Source organism: Armigeres subalbatus, chromosome 3 (genome assembly GCF_024139115.2).
Source record: "Armigeres subalbatus isolate Guangzhou_Male chromosome 3, GZ_Asu_2, whole genome shotgun sequence".
Lineage (NCBI taxonomy): Eukaryota > Metazoa > Arthropoda > Insecta > Diptera > Culicidae > Armigeres > Armigeres subalbatus.
In genome coordinates this window covers 349,369,901-349,388,969 of record NC_085141.1, presented here as the reverse complement: position 1 = coordinate 349,388,969, position 19,069 = coordinate 349,369,901, and the positions used below count along the sequence as shown (strand labels likewise).

At 36.3% G+C, this 19,069-nt stretch overlaps 1 protein-coding gene across 1 annotated transcript; it reads left to right on the top strand.

The window, feature by feature from the left end:
* Positions 1 to 3,657: 3,657 nt before the first annotated feature.
* On the top strand, positions 3,658 to 18,669 carry LOC134226014 (esterase E4-like). Its single transcript, XM_062706527.1, has 4 exons — positions 3,658 to 4,153; positions 16,949 to 17,839; positions 17,899 to 18,208; positions 18,271 to 18,669. The coding sequence occupies exons 1-4, from the start codon at positions 3,815 to 3,817 to the stop codon at positions 18,450 to 18,452; spliced, it is 1,722 nt and encodes a 573-aa protein (XP_062562511.1). The 5' UTR covers positions 3,658 to 3,814; the 3' UTR covers positions 18,453 to 18,669.
* The last annotated feature ends 400 nt before the right edge of the window (positions 18,670 to 19,069 follow it).

Genomic DNA, 19,069 nt, shown 5'->3' with positions numbered 1-19,069 from the left:
GTACGCAATGACCATTACGGATGATTATAATCGCTTCACTGTAACCTATCTTCTTCGCCATAAGTCTGAAGCTGTCAACAATATTAAAGAGTACGTAAAGTGGGTAGAAAACCTGTTCGGACGTAAGCCATGTGTGGTGCGTTCGGATGGAGAGGAAGAATTCGTAGTTGGATACCGGTTGGTGGACCTGGAAACGGATGCGATAACCGTCAGCCATGACGCTCGTTTCATTGAGCTCGGCAACTGTTCGTCATGGGTGGAGATACCGGTTACTGCAACGAACAAGAATGCGGAGGAAGATATTCAGCTGATTCCCTTCGAAGAAGAGAAGGATGAAGAAGAAGTCAATGAAGAGGCTAGTGATACAGTGGTTCCTGTAGCCAACGAAGCTGATGGCGAGGAAAACGGTGAACCAGAAGCTGGTGTTCGTCGGTCTCGACGAGCCACTCAAGGATTGCTGCCAAGGTACCTGGAGGAATACGATCTGGGATGCGTCGTCGGATATGCTGCGTGTGCAGTGGAAGATCCAGTAAATCATCGAAACGCTTTGCAAGATTCAGTGTGGCGTGAAGCCATGAACGAAGAGCTTGTCGCTTATCAGCGAAACGGGACATGGAAGCTGGTTCCACGGGCGAAAGACCAGAAAGTTATCGGCTCAAAGTGGATTTACCGAGTCAAACTAAATGAAGACAGCCAAATCGTCAAGTGCAAGGCACGGTTGGTTGCTCAAGAGTACGCCCAGTAAACAGGAATTGATGTGGATGACGTCTTCGCTCAAGTAGGATACCAGACAACATTTAGAACGTTCCTCACGGTGGAGTCGAAGTATAACATGTCCGTTCGCCACTTGAACATAAAAACGGCATACCTACATGGACATCTTGATGAAAGCGTCTTTATGCGGCAACCATCAGGCTTCGAGGTTGCGGGAGAGAAGAATCATGTATGTGAACTTAAACGGAGCACCTACGGCTTACGCCAGTCAGCCCTGTGCTGGTATAAACGTCTGAACGAAGTGCTAGTGCAAAACGGGCTTAAGGCTTGTTCGTCTGACCCTTGTTTGTACGTCAAAGACAGTGGAAAAGCGAAGGTTTTCCTGATGATATATGTGGATGATCTGTTCGTCGCATCGACGGACGAGAATGAACTAGATAAGGTTTGTGAAGGTTTGCGTGTGGATTCGGGTTAACTTGTCTGGGTGAAGTAAAGCATTTCCTCGGCGTAGAAGTTCAGCACGTCGATGGAATGTACAAGCTGAGTCTGCCCAATAATATTGAAAAGCTGCTGAAGGTTTTCGGAATGGAAGAATGCAAAATATCGAAGTCGCCGATGGACCTCGGCTACTTAAAAATGGTTGATGCTGAAGAAGTGATCGCAGATCCAACGTCTTACCGTAGTCTCGTAGGCGGACTTCCGTACCTATCCGTTGTTGCAAGACCAGACATTGCTGGGCTGCTGCGATCTTAGGACGGAAGTTCAACGAACCCAGGGAGTTCGGCTACATGGCGGCTCAACGAGTTCTCCGCTATCTTAAGGCGACAAAATGTTATCAACTGCTGCTGGGAGGAGATAAGAAACAAAACCTCGTCGGATTTTCCGACGCTGACTGGGCTGGCGACGTCAGTAGCAGGCGTTCGACATCGGGAATGGTGTTCCAATCCGCAGGCGGCACAATTTCGTGAGCAAGCCGGCGCCAATCAAGCGTTACACATTCCTCGATGGAAGCCGAGTATCTCGCACTCAGCGAGACGTGCCGGGAAGCAATATGGCTGCGACAACTCCTCCGTGCCTTGTGCGAAACTCAAGATCAGCCCACCTTAGTTCTGGAGGATAACCAGGGATGCCTATCTTTCGTGCGGTCGGAGAGAAAGAGTCGGCGAAGCAAGCACATCGACACACGTGAGCGTTTCGTGCAGGAGTTGTGCGTGCGAAAGGAAGTACGATTGCTGTACTGCCCAACCGATCTGCTCATTTCTCACGAACGTCATCTTCTGAAGACTTTTGGGACTTTTCAAAACGCGTGTTTTGCTGAAAGAATATAGTCTGTATCTTCTTCCGTTGTCGAGTTATATTAATTTATTTGAAAAAACATGATTTTAGTAAAATTGAGAAAAAAGAAAATTCGCGTTATCTGTTAGTGTCAATGTTTTTGAAATTGTGTGTTCTCGAAGTTATGTACCAGAAAAATCCGTACCAGACAGTTAATGTTAGACTATACAATAGACTAGGAACAAATACCGTATTTTTCCCCTGATGAAGACACCATCCCCGTGTCGAAACGTCGGATAAATAAACATCTTGTTTCAATAATTGAAGACTGCGTAGCCGTCCTTAAAATCGAAAGTAAAATTGATAAAACTTGAGATAAAAAAAATAACATATCCCCAATTTTTTGACATAATAAGGAATATTAATTCCTCTTTCAAATGCCGTGTAAATATATTTTTTTGGTCTGCCCCAACGGAGATATCAACTCAAGCATTTTTTTGAGCTCTAAAAGTCATCTGAAGACGACTTTTTTGAGAACTCTAAAACAAAAAAGTAGATCAACAATACTGTTTTTTTGAGGTACACCCTAATCCAATTAAGTAAAATTGCTCTAAATCAGCCAACTTAAAAGTTACAGAAAAAGTCGATTGCGAATATGTTTTTGTAAGAGGTACTTTATTTTCGGGGAATTGATCCATTCGGAGAATTGTTACATTCAGGGATATTGCATTCAGGGAATTGTTACGTTCGGGGAAATTACATTCGGGGAAATTGTATCCGGGGCATTGGTTTTCGGGGTATTGTCGTACAATCGATTTTGGCAACATAAATGTTCCGAACGTGTTGCCAAAATCGAATGGGGTCTGTATCTACAATTTGCTTCAATCTAATATGCAATAGAACAGGCAGAACACTAAAAATGGTAGCGCCCGTTTTAGTTGCTCTAAGATAAGACAACTTCCATGTACAATGGTCTTCTACTTATCTACGATATCTACGCTTTTCATGCTTCGTTCTGTTTTCATCTATCTATCCATTATTGCATCCTGCGCTGCAAGGTCTACGTACCATGGAATGGAATGTGCAAGGATAACAAATGGAGATTTTTTTTACATATGGTTGTGAGTTGAAAACATATACAAGAATAACGACTCTTCACATTGAACGTCAAATTTAATTTAGTTTACATGTGAAGGTAAAACTAATTTGTAAAACAAAATATAAATGTATGTATAAATAAACAAAACCCTTTTGGGTTTTTTTTACATGAATTTCCTTACGTTACTTTTAATTCTATCCAATTTTATTTAATCAATCTCCATGACAGTACCCACATAATGCACTTGTCCTACGCCTAATCATCAAATTTGCACAATCCTTAGAAATCTTCGAACGAATTGTTCCAATCACAATGGAAGAATCATTTGCACTTGACTATATCTGGCTTTCACAATCTCACATTCAAATATCAGTCAGATTGGTTATGGCAGTCCAATTACGGTTTTCGAAATGTAGCTTCTTGGTATTGATGCAGTTGAATCACTGAACCCATGAAAATAGTTCTGGGCTATCTTCGCACGTTTTAACCAATACAAAAAATCCTGCACCAACATCAATCACCTTTTATCGCTGTCCACTTACATGCAACGAAACCGTACCGGATGGGTACTATCCCAACAATCTACGTCAGGGAAGAAAGAACGATAGGTACAAGATAAAAACGGCACTCGACACGGTTTGCCTCCACTCGTCAACGGATCGCGGCTCAGTTCGGTTCAAATTTGGGTTTCTTATCGGCATTCCTGCCGAATAAAAAAAACGAAAAATGTGCCCAACGTACATATCGGTGGTGTTAATCATTTCCGGAGCAATTTCCTGCCTTGCGCAACACTCGACACCCATCGTGAACATTCAGGGGCTCGGTAACGTGCAGGGCACGATCGGGTACACGGCTTGGTCCAACCGGACGATCTACGAGTTCCAAGCCATTCCTTATGGCCAAGCGCCGGTGGGTGCGCTTCGGTTTAGCCCACCGGAGAAAATAGGAGCGTGGGGCGGCACAAGGGATGCCTCTCAGCCGGGCGTACGGTGTCCGCAGATTGTCGACGGCTACGAAAACGTGGACGACGAGGACTGTCTCAGCTTGTCGGTGTACTCGAATAGTGTAAGTGATCGGGTTGGGAGTGTGATACATTTCGTTCGTCGATGTAGTCCTTTTTCGGCGCGTGTTGTTTCATAAAACGAAGAATATTTTGAAACATGTGCCATTCATGAAATTGGAGCGTGGATTGATGACTCACTTGAAGTAAACTGGACATCGATCAAATTTTGAGTGGATAGCATGTTTCACGATCTGATAAATTCATGATAGGAGGAATTGCAAACGGTAGTCATCTACTTGTCGGCTTGTCAACAAATGGTGTGGCAGCTCATGTTGATTTTTTTCAATCTTATGTTCAACTTTATTTGGCGAAAAAAAGACTTTTACTCGTAAGGGTGAAAGGCATTTCAGCGCAATCAGATTTTTCTTTATTTAGCATCATGAAATTCAACATTTTAAGTTATTTGGGTCGTTTACAGTCCCGAATCATTAGCCTTTGCTTGTCTACCGGATAACTAGTTCTGGAAAGGTGATGATAAAACGATAAAATTGTGATTTTCGTTTTCGCAAGCCTCTAGATATATTTCTGAAGTTCAATCAATCTGGAACGTTCAAAGATTGATGAAATATCAGAGAAATTCTCAGAAAAAACATTAAAGATAATATTGAACCAAAGAGAGTAAATTTGGATTTTTTTCTAGACGAACGAGAAGTCTTTACTTTCAATTACTAATGGACGGCTTGTTCCCTAACGGAATATAGCAAGATCAGCACCAAATTGTTAAAGTTTAATTAGGTTTTAAAGTTATCCACTTCGCATATAACAACATACATGTTCATAAGACTAGAAGTTGGGTAAGATATCCCGGTATCTGTGAGATCTGGAAAGCTTCTTCTGTAACGGGATGAATTTCACTCATGTTCGATCCAAATGTGTTACAGCATGTTCAGATTTCAATTTGAATTATATAGGGGATCGGTTCGGCACTTCATAACATAGCTCCCATTTCCATCCCATCAAAACCAAAGCAATGAAAAGGTATTTGATTTGTTATTTATGTCAGTGATTTTTTCAGCAGTGAACACGTATGTTAGCAAAAAGAAGCGACAAGATTGGTGCTGTATTTCTCTGATTTGCGATGAGATGAAGATATGTTCAGTGAGATGGAAAACGGAACAATTCCCCTAGTATGAAGTCTTTTGAGCATAAAGCAATCAATGCCATTAAAACGGATGTTGCAACAACACTTCCATATGATTACTACACGTAAGCAAAGCATTCATGAACTCACTTACTTACTTATGGATCCTGTACACCTCCGGTGGTGCAAAGGACCGACTTGAAAGATCTCCATCCTGAGCGTTGCCCGGCTATCGCTTTAACCTGTTGCCAGGTTAGATTTCGGTCGACTTCTTTTATTTCTTTATTGAGGCTTCGCAGCCATGAGCCTCTGTTTCTGCCTCTGCTGCGATGTCCCGCTGGGTTCCAGTCTAATGTTTGTTTACAGATTTCGTTTCGGCCCCTACGTAGAGTGTGGCCGACCCAGCCCCACTTCCGATCCCGAATTTCTGTTGCTATCGGCCTCTGGTGACAACGATGATGGAGCTCGTAGTTTGAGATCCAGTTGTGATGCCACCAGGCCCGAATTATATACCGCAGGCATCTGTTAATGAACACCTGCAGCCGTTGAGTGTTCTCCACTGATACACACCATGTTTCGCTAGCGTATAACAGCACAGATTTCACGTTAGAGTTGAAAACTCGTATTTTGGTGCGTTCACTTATCTGCCTGTTTTTTCAGATATTTCTTAAACTCGCAAAGGCAGCCCTTGCTTTCTTGATCCGTGCGCCTATGTCGATCTTGGTACCGCCGTCTGACGCCATTTGGCTACCAAGATATTGGAAGCTTTCAACATTCTCCACTGGTTGCTCGGCTACTGATGGTTGCTCGGCTCCATGAACTCAAGAACTAACAAAATCACGGTGTATTTTGAGTCATGGTTTCGGGATCAACATTCACGTTTTCTGGAACATTCTGGAAAATGTGACTGGTGTTCCCGAATCACGATGTATTTTTGCTGGTTCACGAATTCGGGAACGCTTTTGTTTTTTGCGTGTATGGAGATAACCCAACAAACAGTTTAAGCTGAACAAGCCAGTTTTTTAGCTAAAGAAGCTTAATTGCCACGAAACAAGCTCTTCGTCAGCTTCCAATGTTTGTTGGGAAGCCCTTTTCTATGCTGACTACTTCAAACATCTTATAAAGGCAAAAGAAAGTGACAAAATATTGTTTCCTCGGAGAAAGAAGCCAATAATTTCATCAAAAAAAATAGCACTAACAATCTATCAGAAGGCGTTTGTCATCGGAATGACTAACGCCAATTTTATCTGCAATGAAATTGCATAGAAGTGGCCTAACACTTCGCCTGGAGTGAATCCGCAAACAAGCAATTTCCGAATTACCGCACAAAGCGCAATGCCGGGCAGTAATGTTGATTCTCTAGTAGCTGTTCAATCAATTGTGTAAAGTAATATCACTGATAACACAAAATGCGGTCGATGACAACTTGGGGCATGCTACATAACATCGACAGATACATTATCATAAGCGCGATAAGTAAGCACTTAGTAAGTATGCTTATTGTTATCAACGATTTGTTGATGTCGTTCACATCTTAATGATTCACAATTAATGATTTGTTGATGTCGTTCACATCTTTGTGTGAAAAGTCTCACGGGTTGAAAACATTGCTTTGTATCTTTAAACACAAAATACTGGAATTGAAATTTTTTGGTATTTGGGTTCATACTCTTATTAAAAAAAATTATTTGCCTTAATAGCTAATAGCTCCCCCGTAAAAAAAGCGCCTGTAAAACATCAGAATGCTAGTTTTAATGATAATGTAAAGCAATGACAACGATAGTGACGACAAACGTCTATTAGTCGATCCTATGAGACTAAGGTTAAATTTCATCTTTGTTTTGTTTTATTCCTTATGATTTTTATCAGTTCCTGCAATATCAGAGACAAATACAGACTGGAATACGCTAAGAGAAGAATGAATTCTGTCATCAAAAGAAAAAGTAGAATCATGAAAAAAATTTCACAGCGAGGTATGGAATGCAGCTTTTAAAATAATTTTCAAAATTTCAAAATAAAATTTATTTATAAATAATTTATAGCATGAGGTTAGAATTTTTATTATATACATTATACATATATTAATTTGATTGTTAATGACAATGAAGTTTTTTCTTGAAATGATTCCGGAGATGGTACTACTTTTAATCTTAATTGAATTTCTAATCCCGCCTAATAAATCATTTTCAAAAAAATCTCTGTTTGTAATTTTTAAAATTATTTTCAATTCCATTGGCTATACCTTGCCGTGTTAAATTTCAGTGATTCTACTTTTCCTCTGATGACAGCGTTCATCCACTTCTCCTCGCGTATAGGAAAAGTGATTAGCATTTAAATAATACTGACATCACTTGTAGATACATAAGGTTACTGCTCCTGGACTTCATCTCATAACTCTGATATTCATCCCATAAAAAAATAAAGCAATGGTAAGGAATTTGATTTGTTTCTTATTTTTGTGATTTTTTTCAGCGGTGAGCACGCAATTTAGCAAAGTGAAGCAACAAAATCGATGCTGCATTTATTTGTTTTGCAATTGGATGAATATATGTTTAGTGAGATGGAAAAAGGAACAGTTCCCCTATATAGTAGAATCGTGGTGTGGTGAAGGCCATGCACCGCGATTTCAATTGAAAACCAGTTGGAAATCACAAAATCTACGAGATTAAAAGAGATGTCTTCAAACCATTATGTTCAGAAATAATTTTGTTAGGTGGTGCTTAGTATCATAAAGCTTCATAAAGTTGCTGTCTTCTACAAAGTTCATCGAAATGTGAAATTATAATGATAAATCTTTTTTTTTTTTTGTTAAATATCTTGGCTTCCGAAATGGACAAATTTCTTATTATTTTTTTTTAAAAAGCCTCAGTGTGTCTTGATGCGACTCGAACCAACCTATGTGCTGTGCAAATGCGCAGCCAAGATATTTAACAACATATGATTTTTTGTACGGCCGGATAGCTGAATAATATTCAATTCTTATAATGATAACAAGAATATCCTTCGTCTTTCTGGCATTCTAAAGACAAGTCTGAAATTAAAGAGATCAATGATATTCTACGGTAAAATATTTATCTGAAAACATTCCGGAATTCCGTAGGGAAGGCTGATAAAAATCCCTGAAATCCTTCCCAATGCATTAGATTCCCTAAAATTTCAAACAATCAAAAAGCTTTAAAAAAACAGAAAAAAAAACAGCCTGGAGAGTGGTATCCAATTTTCGCTCACTTTGATTGCCGCCAAGCGTTGTTTTGCTTTTTTTCTATCACATTCGAGTCTTTTCGTAGCATCATCAATGCAAATGGTAGTGGTTTATGTGGAACAAATAACTTAATGCTTTCATACAGATAGTGTAGTGGTGTGGTTAGAGTAAGCACATCCCTACGGCTATGATTGTTACTATTCTGGGTTCCAATCTTGGCGCGGCCATACAATTTTGTAGTTGTTCTGCGATAATTCTCACGAAAAGTGAGTGGTAAAAGTGATGAAACCAAAACGGATTTTCATCTCATAGGAAAGATTTTCGTTTATCTTTCAAGGCTTATCTTGAAGCTAATTCTAGAGAAAAGATTTATTGGTAAAAGATGTTCCTCAACATAAACAACGAAAAAAAAATTCTCCGTCGGATCGAAAAACGCTTGCTTTGGTATCATTGAAACGAAAAGTCCAAACCCTGTTCGTTAGAAATTGTAAACTTTCGTTTCACTTAATTCGATTTTTTTAACTTTTGAGTTGCAAATTTTACAAATAACTAATTGAAAAACGATATTTTTTTTTTTCATACACGAGTTTAAGTTTAGATATCTTAAACATTTTAGCTTCTTGGTCAAAAGGTGCAATACCGCCATCCGGGGTGACAATGGGTCTGGGGGGTGAGGATGGGTCATCGCTTCCACCGGCAGTCTGGAGGTCGTAGAGCGAAATCGTTCAAAAAGGTCTCTTATATTTTAGTCTTCTTGCCCTCAGGTGCATTCAATCCAATCTACAAGCATTCTAAGTGGTTGAAACAGTGACCCATTCTCACCTCCATTTGACCCATTGTCACCCCCGACGACGGTATTTCAATTCCTGTAAATATTTTTTTTTTCAAACATTTTCAAGCGTCTTTCCGATTATCAATTCTTTTAAATTTTTAAATATTTGAGTTTTTAAATGTGATCATTTTTTGCAACCAAAATATATTTTTCAAACTTTAAAATTGTGGAATTTTTACATTAGCCCCTATATTTTGCAAAGCGCGTAAGATTTTAGTCGATTAAGACTTTTAGATATAAAAAACAACGTATTAACCCCACCAAAAAAACTGTATAAAATCGAAGTAAATTCAGGTGATAAAAAACTGTAAGAGCTCTTTCAATTTTGGCAACACGTTCGAAACAATGTTTCCAAATGATGCTTCACATTTCACCACTTACTGTGAAACTAGACACACTGTGACACTTTTAAACGCAAATTTTTAAATCCAAGCGTTTACAATATGGTTTAATATGCGATTTTTATGACGATTTGTTTTACATCGACTTCGAGGTCCAACCAAGTTAAAATAAAAATCAGGCGTTTTCTTGAAGGAAGAATTTACGCTGTTTCCACTTTTTATTTCGTCGGTTCCGATGTCTAACCTGTATTTTACAATAATTATAATATTAGTTCAATAGTCTAGCAGTAAAACTTTAAAACAAAACCATGCTGAGAGTTTTTTGTTTGTTAATTTTTTCAATTCTAAAAATTTAAAATTTTAATTTTCTAAATCTTTAGATTTTTAAAGTTAAATTTAAAATTTTAAAGTTTTTAAATTTCTAAATTTGTAAATTTGTAAATTTCTAAATTTTTAAATGTGTAAATTTTTAAATTTTCAAATTTTTGAATTTTTGAATTTTTAAATTTTTAAATTTGTTTTGTTTTTAAATTTTTAAATTTTTGAATTTTTAAATTTTTAAATTTTTAGATTTTTAAATTTTTAAATTTTTAAACTTTAAAATTTTAAAATTTTTAAATTTTCAATTTTTAAGTTTTTAAATTAAAAAAAAATTTTAATTTTAAGTTTTTAAATTAAAAAAAAAAATTTTAAAATTTTTAAATTCAAAATTTTCAACTTTTAACTTAAGCTATTAAATTTTTAAATTCTTAAACTCTTAGATTTTTAAATTTTTAAATTTTCAAATCTCTAATTTTTTTATGGAAAAGATGTTCAGTTATGGTACACATAGCTTAGTTTGCCATTTTAGGGTGTTTTTATGAGATATTGCGAAAAAAGATTCGGCTGCCGGTGGGACTTGAACCCACACTGTTCCATTAGGTACACAGACGTATTACCAATTATACAACCCAAGCAGCACACATGTACACACACATAGCTAACAATAACTTATGTGTGACCAGATTCAGTCACAACAAGGTTGCCGCAACCAGTTTTGCTTGACTTGTGCTACTTGGGAACAGCTGCGCTTGCGAGGGGTTGGTCCATGACCAGCTAATAACGATGGGCTATCAGTCAATTCCCCGTATCCATCGAATCTGGTTGACAACATTTCACACCGCTTCTCTCTACCCAACTATGTGTATCAGAATTGAACAAAAGTTGGTTGCGTTTGAATCACAAACATGTGCTTCTATTTGTCGTATTGAGGCAAGTTTGGTTCTGCAACGACAATAGAGGCTCGCTTGCCACCGAGCGTCCGACCAGCTGCAGTGAATAAATTTTAAAATTTCTAAATTAAATTAAATTTTTAAATTTTAAATTTTTAAATTTTAAATTTTTAAATTTTTAAATTCTTAAATTTTTAAATTTTTAAATTTTTAAATTTTTAAAATTTTTAAATTTTTAAATTTTTTAAATTTTTAAATTTTAAATTTTTTTATTTTTTAAATTTTTAAATTTTTAAATTTTTAAATTCTTTAAAACTTTAAAATTCATTTAAAGTTTTTAAATTTTAAATTTTTATTTTTTAAATTTCTAAATTTTTCAATTTTTTGAATTTTTAAATTTTAAAGTTTTTAAATTTTGAAAATTTTTAACTTTTGAATTATTAAATTATTGAATTATTAAATTTTTAAATTTTTAAATTCCTAAATTTTTAAATTTTTAAATTTTTAAATTTTTAAATTTTTAAATTCCTAAATTTTTAAATTTTCAAATTTTAAAATATTTAAATTTTCAAATTTTGAAATTATTAAATTTTTAAATTTTTAAATTTTTAAATTTTTAAATTTTTAAATTTTTAAATTTTTAAATTTTTAAATTTTTAAATTTTTAAATTTTTAAATTTTTAAATTTTTAAAATTTTTAAATTTTTTAAATTTTTGAATTTTTAAAATTTTTAATTTTTTTACATTTTTAAATTTTAAAGTTTTTGAATTTTTAAATTTTTAATTTCTAAATTTTTAAATTTTAAATTTTAAAATTTTTAAATTTTTAAATTTTTAAATTTTTAAATTTTTAAATTTTTAAATTTTTAAATTTTTAAATCTTTAAATTTTAAAATTTTTAAATTTCAAATTTTTAAATTTTAAATTTTAAATTTTAAATTTCTAAATTTTTAAATTTTTAAATTTTTAAATTTTTAAAATTTTTAAATTTATTAAATTTTTGAATTTTTAAAATTTTTAATTTTTTTACATTTTTAAATTTTAAAGTTTTTAAATTCTTAAATTTTTAATTTCTAAATTTTTAAATTTTAAATTTTCAAATTTTTATTTCCTTAAATTTTTAAATTTTAAATTTGAAAATTTTAATTTCTTAAATTTTTAAATTTTAGATTTTTTTAATTTTTAGATTTTTTAATTTTTAAATTTTTAATTTTTAATTTTTTAAATTTTTATATTTCAAAATTTTTGAATTTTTAAATTTTCAAATTTTTAAATTTTTTAACTTTTTAAATTTTTAAGTTTTTAAATTTTTGAATTTTTAAACTTTTAATTTTTTAAATTTTTAAATTTTTAAATTTTTAAATTTTTAAATTTTCAAATTTTTAAATTTTTAAATTTTTAAATCTTTAAATTTTTAAATTTTTAGATTTTTAAATTTTCAATTTGTCTTATTTGTTTTATTTGTCATATTTGTCTTATTTGACTTATTGGTCTTATTTGTCTTATTTGTCTTATTTGTCTTATTTTCAGACAAAATTTTCAAAACTTATCTGCTTTTGTAAAAAAAAGATTCAAACGACGATTTGACGAATCTGATAGCTCTCTCACGCAAACCAACACCATCAGCAGATAGCGGAAACATTCATCTACCTATTGGTGGTGTTGGTTTGCGAGGGAGTGTTATTAGATTCATCAAATCGTCTTTTAAATCTTTGTTTACAAAAGCAGATAAGTCGTTTTGAAAATTTTGTCTTGATTTGTCTTATTTGTCTTATTTACACTAGCACCACGGTTATCACCCAAAATCTTTCCGATGCGTATGTGGAATCCTTGTATAGAAATTCTCTCGCGATATTTTCTAATGCTGTTCTAGAAACGGCTCCTGTTTTAATTTTTCAAAATCAGCTGGCGTTTGTTTATTTTGATCTCCTCATTGCGCGATTGGTCGCGCCTGCTGCTGTTCTCTCGCCAAACCCCATTGTTACCAATTCCTTTTGTTCTTCGTTTACGACAAATTCTAAAGTAATGCAATGCAATTTGCATAATGATGAAATAATTTTGGCGACACTGACACCGTCATTTTTGCATTCAATTTTCTCTCTCAGAGAGTGCTACCACGTGCTTTTTCAACGGAAAACCCTTTCCTCAGACCTCAATACCTGGAACACAGGCAATTAACTTTGAATGAACTGGATATTTGAGTTCTTGAATACTATAATTCCAAAACTTTAAGCAATCTTCAATTTTAAAATTTCCAATTTTACTTCTACTCTTTCTTAATTTTTTATTTTTTCCATTTTTGATTTTCCGTTTTTTTTTTGTTTTCCAAGTTATTTTTTGATTTACAATGATTTAAATTTTTGTTTGCAAATTTTTGAGCTCTTAGCTTAAAATATATTTTCAAATTATTGAATTTTTAAAACATTGAAACTTTTCAATCATTTAAATTCAGATTTCGTATTTTGGGTTTTTTATTCATATTGTCCTGAATTCTTGAATTTGATTTTTGTTTAATTTGTTTTTCAAATTATTTGATATTCTATATTTGGTTATTTTCAAATTTCAAAATGAGCTTAAGAAATTATAGAATATAGATTATAGGATGCCAGGATTTTTGATTTCTCGGATTGGAAACTTCTCTGCTTATGGAAACTTCTGTATATGATATTTCAAGCTCCATCTCGTAAAAGGGCGATGAATAAACATATGAATAAATATGAAACAATTCAGTCTTACTGCTCAGAACTTTTACCACTGGATTTTAGCCACTCTATAGGGAGGTTAATATATTTTAAACCAGTTTTAAGGTGAAAATGTTCAGAATCCAAATAAATTTTGCTTCGCATTTTCAGAGGCACGAATCTTAACAAAGAAGCAACAAATAACTATCACCTTTTTATTTTGGCTTTGCTGCGTCGCAGCAAGCATAGAATAAAAAGATAACAGCTGCTCATTGCTTCAGTATTGATAGTGGTGCCCTTGAGAACGCGAGGTGAAAAAATATGGGATTCCGAAAAGTTTGTCCTTAAGGACAGGCCTCTCGGAATCCAAAACAAAAAGCGTTTTCAAGGGCACCCCATTCAAAACGGAAGCAACGCACATTTTCAATTTTATCATTCCACGCATGCTGCGATACAGCAACTGCCTTTGAAAACGCTTTTTATTTTGATTCCGGGAGGCTCGTTCTTAAACTAGCTGCATGTATTCAGCATCGATCAGAATTTCCAGTTTAACTTGACAGTTCTTGATACAATTGGAAAATGGTGGGTCATAGTGGTCATCGTGTTTTGTTAATAATGTTTTATCAAGTGATATACACTGGATTCTGTTTTTACACGATTTACATTTTCTCAATTTTGCACTCATCCTAAATCAGAAAAATTATTTTAGCTCTTTTAGTGGAATGTCTTCAACCATCTAAGACGAGTTTAGTACTTTCCATTTAATTCCACTACGTTTTGTTATTTTTTCAGATACGTATTTCGACCTCAACTGTGAGACTGTCTTCAATGTCTCGTATTTGACTCGACCTATTAAACAGTCGAGTCAAGTACGAGACACTGAAGACGACGTTACAGTTGAGATCGAAATGCGTATCTGAAAAGAAAACAAAACGTAGTGGAATTAAATAGAAAGTACTAAACTCGTATTAGTTAACATGTGATTTTTTTTAACTATTTAGGATATTTTGAAACATGTTGCAAAAATTTGATGACGAATTCAAGTAACACGATCAAAATAACGAGCGGAAAAAAATCGTGTAAAAAAGGAATCCTGTGTGCTGCCTATGATCGCATCGCATTCTTCATCCATCCTTTTTCCTTCATCCTACTCCCTTCTTCCTTCTTCATTCTTCCTTTTTCCTTCTTCCTTCTTCCTTTATCTTTCTTCCCTCTTCCTTCTTCCTTTTTCCTTCCAGGCCTGGTAGCGAGTCACTTTTTAGTGACTTGGTCACTATTTTAAATCTAGTCAATAAAAAGTTACTATTAGCATTCAAAAGTCACTAAAGTCGCAATTTTTCTGAAAATGGTCATTAAAGTCACTATTTTTGCATTGCCTATTGTAAAAAAAGTTCAAATTAAAAATCATTTGTGCCTACATACTGTTATGATCAACCAAATGGAATGTGAATTTGGTAGCAACATATAAAATTAGGGGGCAGCAGGGACTATGTCCAAGGGCTTGACGATCCCTCCCCAGGCCATCTGCGAGTTGTGGCGCCTGCCTAGGATGTGGTGGGGTTTGACAGTGGGCCCTGTTAAACCTCTATAAAAAGCTGCATGTATCCGCAAGTAGGCTCCGCCAAAGCGACCGTGTGCCGCTCAAAGCGCACAAGCCCAAGTCCTGGTGTTAGGTGGGACGCTAAACAGCCCTGACACGACGGCCCTCCGGCGAGACTGGAGGTTTGCGCAGGCCCAATAAGCCGCCTGGAAAACCAATCATTACGAACAATATAAGAGATAATGCGACTCGATATAATCGGCAAAGACCTAGGCGACGAATAAAGGATCACGATTGGAAGCTTGGAACATGGAACTGCAAGTCGCTAGGTTTCGCAGGTTGCGACAGGATGATCTACGATGAATTACATCCCCGCAACTTCGACGTCGTGGCGCTGCAGGAGATTTGCTGGACAGGACAGAAAGTGTGGAAAAGCGGGCATCGGGCGGCTACCTTCTACCAAAGCTGTGACACCACCAACGAGCTGGGAACCGGCTTCATAGTGCTGGGTAAGATGCGCCAACGCGTGATTGGGTGGCAGCCAATCAACGCAAGGATGTGCAAGCTGAGGATTAAAGGTCGTTTCTTCAACTATAGCATCATCAACGTGCACTGCCCACACGAAGGGAGACCCGACGACGAGAACGAAGCGTTCTACGCACAGCTGGAGCAGACATACGATGGATGCCCACTGCGGGACGTCAAAATCGTCATCGGTGACATGAACGCGCAGGTAGGAAGGGAGGAAATGTATAGACTGGTCATCGGACCGGATAGTCTGCACACCGTATCGAATGACAACGGCCAACGATGCATAAACTTCGCAGCTTCCCGCGGAATGGTAGTCCGAAGCACCTTCTTTCCCCGCAAAAATATCCACAAGGCCACATGGAAATCACCTAACCAAGAAACGGAAAACCAAATCGACCACGTTCTAATCGACGGTAAATTCTTCTCCGATATCACGAACGTCCGCACTTACCGCAGTGCGAATATTGAATCCGACCACTACCTCGTTGCAGTATGCCTGCGCTCAAAACTCTCGACGGTGTACACTTGCCCTATTTCAAATAATAAGTTCGCACTGTTTTCCATCGTCCTGAGGTGATAAACCATAAAGATATTTGCTGCTTGTCACGATTATTTAAAAGAGGGTAAACCGACGAATAGAATCATTTTTTGCGACATTCGCCCTTATTCCACCGTTATGGTGACATTCGCCCTTGATTTGTTTTCTTATTTTTTTTTGTTTTTATTTGATTTGATTTCAAACGAATTATTAAACTTGTTCCCTTTCGAATTTTTAAATTTTCTAGTCTTTTGATTTCTAAATTTTGCAGTTTTAGTTTTACAAATTATCAAATTTTACGAATTTGGCTTGGCTTATGACCAAAATGCTAATTTCAGAATCGGTATAGGAAACTTTTTTGGCGCTTATGCTCATCCGATTTGCTTGGAATAAGTGGCGTTCGGCGTATAAACAAATGTGAAAAATATGTGCTATCCAACTATTAGTGTTATTTTATACTTTTATATGCTTCTCAACCATTTTCAACGAACGAGAAAGGCATTATCACCGCTATGGGGATTAATTGGGGATTTTGTTTTTAGCTTCTAATTTTTAGAATTTCATTTCATTTTCATTTTAATTCATTTTCATTATAAATCTATTCAATTTTTGAATTTTCAAAATATTGGATTTACGACTTTATGATTTTGGTATTTTCCACCCATTATAGCCACATTTTTGAGTCGCTACGGAACATTATGCTAAGTTACACTTAGTGGTCATTAGTTTTGGGTCGCCCTCAGAAAAAAAAAACAAGGCACAACTGTTTTGTCATATGTTCATAGTGTATTCCGAAATATTCTCAACCACCCTTTCTAACCGCACTTCAAACAATTTCAGCTGGACGCGTCTCGCCCAGTCATGGTGTACATCCACGGCGGCTGGTTCATCTTCGGAGGAGCCGACCATCACAAAGCGAACCATCTTCTGGAATCGGACGTCGTTCTAGTTGTGATTCAGTATCGTCTTGGGCCGCTGGGATTCTTGAGCACAATGACTTCCGATATTCCTGGAAACGTTGGAATACTGGACATGATAATGGCCCTCGAGTGGGTCCAACAATACATTCAATACTTTGGTGGAGACGCATCACAAGTGACGATATTTGGCCTATCGGCAGGAGGGGCGGCTGTTTCTACACTGCTGCATAGTCCGCTGGTGCAGACTCGTTCAACACCCCTGTTCCATAAGGCGATTTTCCAATCAGGATCAGTGTTCGCCCCGTGGGCCATAACTGATGATCCCGTTGAAGGAACCAATGACATTGTTTCACGATTAGGCTGCACAGGTGTTACAACTGAGCAGTGTTTACGCACCGCCACCGTACGAAGTCTTCTCGGCGCATTCAATGCTCATCGAAAAGAAACCATAATAAATAAAGGATACCCTTCTGTGGCGGGATGCGGCATTGTGGTTGGAGGACCATCTCCAGTCTTCCCACTGCACCCGAAAAATTATCTCACGCAAGCTAATAAGGACATCCCCGTCATGGCTGGAACTACATCGCAAGATGGTTTGTTCCTGTTGGACGAGCTTCATGAACTACAACCGCATTTGCTGCAATCTCTCAATACATCAAACGCCCTGCTGCAGTACATTCGCACATTGCACGAAAAATTCGGCCACTCTCGATTTGACGGATCCTTGGAAGGGTACGCTTTTAGTCGAAACTTCCTCGTGAGAGAAACAAATGGAATGCGTTGGGATGACATGGTTGCTAGTTTGACTGATGTAAGTATGGTCATCAAATACATTCCCAACGTAACTAACCGAAAATTACCTTTTCACAGATTTGTGGAAACCACGGCATCAAGGGTCCCGTGATGACGGATGTGCAGTCTTTCGCTCTTGTGAACCCTGGAAACGTATATCTGTACAGTTTTGACTATACGAATGGACAGCTATTCAGGCCGCTCAAAGTTCCATTCCCGCATAAGCTGCCAGTTCAACATGGTGAAGAGCTGAAGTATCTCTTTCCCATGCAAACTTTGTCCGAAGCCGATATAGATATTGCGAAATCAATGGTTCGGCTATGGGCGTCGTTTGCCATCAGGGGAGCTCCGTCTTCAAGTAACGTTGCTTACTGGCCGCCTGTTGATGGTACGACGTTTAGAGTCACCTATTTTAGACAGACTTTTTAACAAGTAAATTTCTGGTTTCAGGACTTTTTGGACCGTACTTGAAGATCAACACAGAAAGTGAGCAGATGAACTACTACTACAATGAGTTCACAGCCACTGCCGAAAAATATCGCGTCTACGGAGCGGGAAGCCGACTGATGGTTTCCTTTGGATCGATTGCAACAGTTTTGACTTTGTGCTTTGTTGCGAATATATTTTTTTGATTAGGTAGCTGTATCTGTGTGAATTGTGTGAAAACTTTTGACTCTGATGTTTAGAGTGCAACGTACAAGTAGGTGTAGTTTACAAGCAGCTGAAAATAACAGATGACGCATTGTATTTGCAATACTCGTTGCGATAATAAAACGTGAAGCAATAACTCGTACAAGCTGGTATTTATAACATAAATTATACGAAAATAAAACTAGTAAACATTTTAAATCAGTTTCTTTATTTTACGATGCTGTTCCGATTCTTTTTACCTGCGATTTAAGAGGCCATACTCTTACTATGCCGGGAGTACGGAGGGGAGGATTTGGCCAATCATTTCCGTACGCTCCATATTAAAGAGAAAAAAAAACCTGTATAAAAAAATCTTCTTACACTGGGAGAGGGGGGTTAAGAGACCAAAACAAATCTTCTACGTGATAAGGTTGAAATTTCAAAGAAGAAGTATTGTTCCTATAACATGATATTAGCTTTGATTGGAAACCCTCATTTGTCAAACTATTACAGGACAAGGATGACTGCAATAGGCTGACAGAAGAGGATCCACTATGAGGATTGTAAATTGGCTGGAAGCTGAGCTCATGGAAGAATGGTAGTTGGAAATCGATAAAAT

What these genes read in the sequence shown, in the direction of transcription:
- LOC134226014 (XM_062706527.1), top strand. Translation starts at nt 3,815, where the DNA reads ATGTGCCCAACGTACATATCGGTGGTGTTAATCATTTCCGGAGCAATT. An exon ending in TGTCGGTGTACTCGAATAGT is followed by an intron (nt 4,154 to 16,948) that starts GTAAGTGATCGG and finishes AAACAATTTCAG; the next exon opens with CTGGACGCGTCTCGCCCAGT. An exon ending in TTACTGGCCGCCTGTTGATG is followed by an intron (nt 18,209 to 18,270) that starts GTACGACGTTTA and finishes TTCTGGTTTCAG; the next exon opens with GACTTTTTGGACCGTACTTG.